We start from the raw sequence: 3,419 nt of genomic DNA, 5'->3' as shown, positions 1-3,419 counted from the left end.
TGGATCACTACTCTATGTCTAGTGCTGATTTGATTATATGTTCAGAACCCTGCGAACTATTGAATGGACTAACCGGCCCAAGTGGATTACTGAGGATAGATTGTACGTTCTGGCATGTGCTGATCTGCCTCTTGAGAAGAAAACTTACATTCTTCGAGCAATGGCCTCTTCTGATCCTATAAATGTCAAAAGTTTGGATATTCCACAAACAGGTATTATCGTTCCTTTTTTTTGCAGAATAAAAAATGACATGTTTCACTCAATGTAATTGACATTATTCTCTATGTTCTTTATTGCAGCTGACCATGTCTCGTTCCGTGATTGGATGCGTGTGGAGGTTCTATGGAACACCATAGAGCGCGAAGCTCGTTTTCTATACAACAACATGAGAAATATCACATCCAAGCTTGGTCCAAGAGAGATGCTTGATTCCTTTCTAGAAGAAGCAAAGTTGACTCACAGAACTGAGGCGTTCCAATACGAGCTTGGAAAATTTAAATCTTCGGGAAGAGGTAGCCCTGACCTTAAGAAAGCACTCACAGACGCCGGTCAAAGATGTCTTTGCAGGTTGGAATATTGCTCTTGGCACTTCTGTCATTGGGAGAGCTCAACGTGGAAAGAAGCAAATTGGTCTAACATCTTCTGATTTTGTAGGTGGTTGACCAGGCGTAACTTCAACATTAGAAGCTCTCGGACTCTATCTGACGTCTTGGATATCTCAAAGAAAGATACTATTTTCAACCCAGCGCAGTTGGCACGTAACTTCAACAAAACAATTTATTACTCGTGCCCTTGGTTTCTTGAGTATAGAGAGGGCAAATTTCCTGCCAGCAAAGAACTACAGCATAACAATGCTGTCAAGGAGAGGGAGGAACGTGCACGGAGGGCTGTCCGGGTGGAGACGCCGGAAACACCTACAAAAACCACTACAACAACAAAAACAGCCCCTTCATCTGATAAAGTCGGCCAAGTATCGTATTCTAGAGTATGTTTTGATCTTGGAACGTTGCATACGCATCATTTTGAAACTGTGACTTCGCTAAGAGTTTTTTGTTGCAAACCGGGACTCCAAAAGACATAGGAAAGAAACCGTCCTCAAGCGAATTAAAGAAAAGAAGTGAGTTGCAAATGTATGACAAAATCTGTAATTGAAAAGAATCTGAGAATCTTGTCTTTACGAGAACAGTTTTAATGATCTTTAATATAGAGCATGATGCAGTTGGGCCAAATGAAAAAGAGCTTAAAGAATTCTCCTAGTCCCTGGAGCAATTGTTAGATCATCATGAGGGAGATCAGCAGATGGTGGCGAGCGATGATCTAGGTTTTTGTAAGACCTTTTTGAGAATCTTAATGCTATCATCTTTTGAGTTGTATTTTGTTGACCAACTACTTTGTTTTGTTGGTTGTGTTCTTCAGTGTTTGACGAGCAGAATGTGTCTATCTCCTTCTTGGATACAAGCATGGAAGAAAATGAGATTGTTGGCTCCATGTTGGCATGCATCGAAGGCCAAGTGAAAAAGGACGACCGTGTGTATGTCCGAGATGGGGTTTGGGTGGCTGTCTCAGTGTCCGCTTCATTCATGTTCTTGCCTCCAAATTGCCTCGTGCATGGTATCCCGTCGTCATCTACACAGGAATGGAATGACATGGACGTTTGTCAATTCGGCAAAGTTGCACGTCTGAGTTTTTTGACAGCAGATGACAATGGCATATTTGTTGTTGTTTGCATACCTATCCAACATCGAATGATACATGATGTTGCAATAGCCGCAGGCTGGGAGCCAGCATACACTACAGTCACAGTTTGCAAGACACCAGTATGCAAGTATGTTAATATGATTGTAAGATCACTTCTTACCGTTTTCAAGAAAAACCAAGCCCCAATTGCTGAAGTGCTGAAACCTGATGAGGACACATGGCTGGATACAATCCAAGAGAGCGAATGGACCATGCAAGAAGATGGAACACCATTGAGAGGTATGTCCTTTTCTGTAATTGCTTTTACTGTGTAGCTTTGTTGCTTTCTCGACTTGTCTTCTATTCTCACAAGTCCTCTCGTCACAGGAGGAATGGAACGTGGGCATTGCTATCTGTATCAAATGTTGAACATGTATACCAAGAAGGGAGATGTGGTAGTGCAATATGGAGGAGACACAGGTGTTCTTGCATTGCTTGGTAGCCATATGGGACGATACTTCACAATCATGGAGAGTAGTAAAACATTTTTGGATGAGCTTCCAAAAATTATGAAAGCACAGGCAGTGCGGTTAAGCAAAAGAAAAGCATTAGAACAATGACTATGGGATATGGACAAACACTAGTTGTCTACAATTATATTTGAGATGTACAATTTGAAAAGTTGTAATAACCTATCTAGTGGTTCACGACGGATTCATACTGTCGATTACATTCTATTTCTTGTTCATTTGTGACATTGTAATGCCTTTAAATGTGAATATGTGTTTGCCATTGCAAATATTGGTAGTTTTATATGTAAAATGTTTTCTTCCTTCTTCGTATCATGATATTGTAATGTGAAACAATGTGATAATGTGTTGAACAAAGACAGAAAAACGTAGTGGATTCCAGAGACTCTGTATAATCCTCTATTTGGCGCGAGAATGGAGTTGAGGAGACATGTTTAGTATCAAGGTGTTCGGGAGCTCAATGAGGTTGCGTTTTAGAGGGAGCTCAGTGAGGTTGCGTCAGCATTAGCAACATACATCTCTAATCTTGATGCACTAGGGTTGCCTTGGCTACAAGATTCGGCGGCGACGGAAAAACGCAGTGGATTTTAGAGAAAACGGGCATTCCTCTCAGAGCCAAGCAAGGAGGGGTTTTCTTGGGGAACGAAAAACATGGATTGCATTTTTTCAAGGTGATAATAAGGCATGGTTAGTGTCAAAGTGGTCGAACGCTCAAAACACTGAGTTGTTGGTCTTTGAACACTGAGTTGTTGGTCAAAGAGGGACAGATGGAGTGCGTTTCAAAGGGAGTTGAGTGAGGCTGCAATGGCCTATATACGGAGAGCCAACCTTGGCAAGTGGGTTTAGATCACGTATACCCACAGTACACACCACTGATCTAGTTGAATTTGGGTCGCCTTGATGAGAAGATTCGACGGCGATAAAAAAACGCAGCAGACAGATGGTGTGCGTTTCAGATAGAGTTGAGTGCGTTTCAGAGAGAGTTGAGTGAGGTTGCATCAGCCTATACGAAGAGCCGGTCTTGAGTAAGTAGCAAACAACAATGATCTAGCTATGTTTGGGTCACCTTAGCTAAAACAATTAACGACGACGAGAAATCGCAACAGATTTCAGGGAACATGCGAGTTACTCCCATAGTGGAGCCAGGAGTGATTCCCTTGGCAAAGGAAGCACATGGATTGCATGTTTCCAAAGTATTCAGAAGGCATGTTT

General features: G+C 41.9%; 1 protein-coding gene across 1 annotated transcript; it reads left to right on the top strand.

Moving 5' to 3' along the window:
- On the top strand, window positions 1-3,048 carry LOC147436287 (uncharacterized). The gene is made up of 2 exons (XM_086489217.1): window positions 1-1,977; window positions 2,065-3,048. Exons 1-2 carry the CDS (start codon window positions 1,461-1,463, stop codon window positions 2,295-2,297), a joined length of 750 nt encoding a protein of 249 aa, XP_086345343.1. The 5' UTR covers window positions 1-1,460; the 3' UTR covers window positions 2,298-3,048.
- Window positions 3,049-3,419: the final 371 nt, after the last annotated feature.

Source organism: Adiantum capillus-veneris, chromosome 18 (genome assembly GCF_014529385.1).
Source record: "Adiantum capillus-veneris isolate H3 chromosome 18, ASM1452938v2, whole genome shotgun sequence".
NCBI classification, from domain to species: domain Eukaryota; kingdom Viridiplantae; phylum Streptophyta; class Polypodiopsida; order Polypodiales; family Pteridaceae; genus Adiantum; species Adiantum capillus-veneris.
This window is presented reverse-complemented; position numbering and strand designations above follow the sequence as displayed.

Bases quoted from the DNA above. Each gene is read 5' to 3' on its own strand.
- LOC147436287 (XM_086489217.1), top strand. From the start codon at position 1,461: ATGGAAGAAAATGAGATTGTTGGCTCCATGTTGGCATGCATCGAAGGC. The intron at 1,978-2,064 runs GTATGTCCTTTT...CTCTCGTCACAG, and splicing joins AGATGGAACACCATTGAGAG to GAGGAATGGAACGTGGGCAT.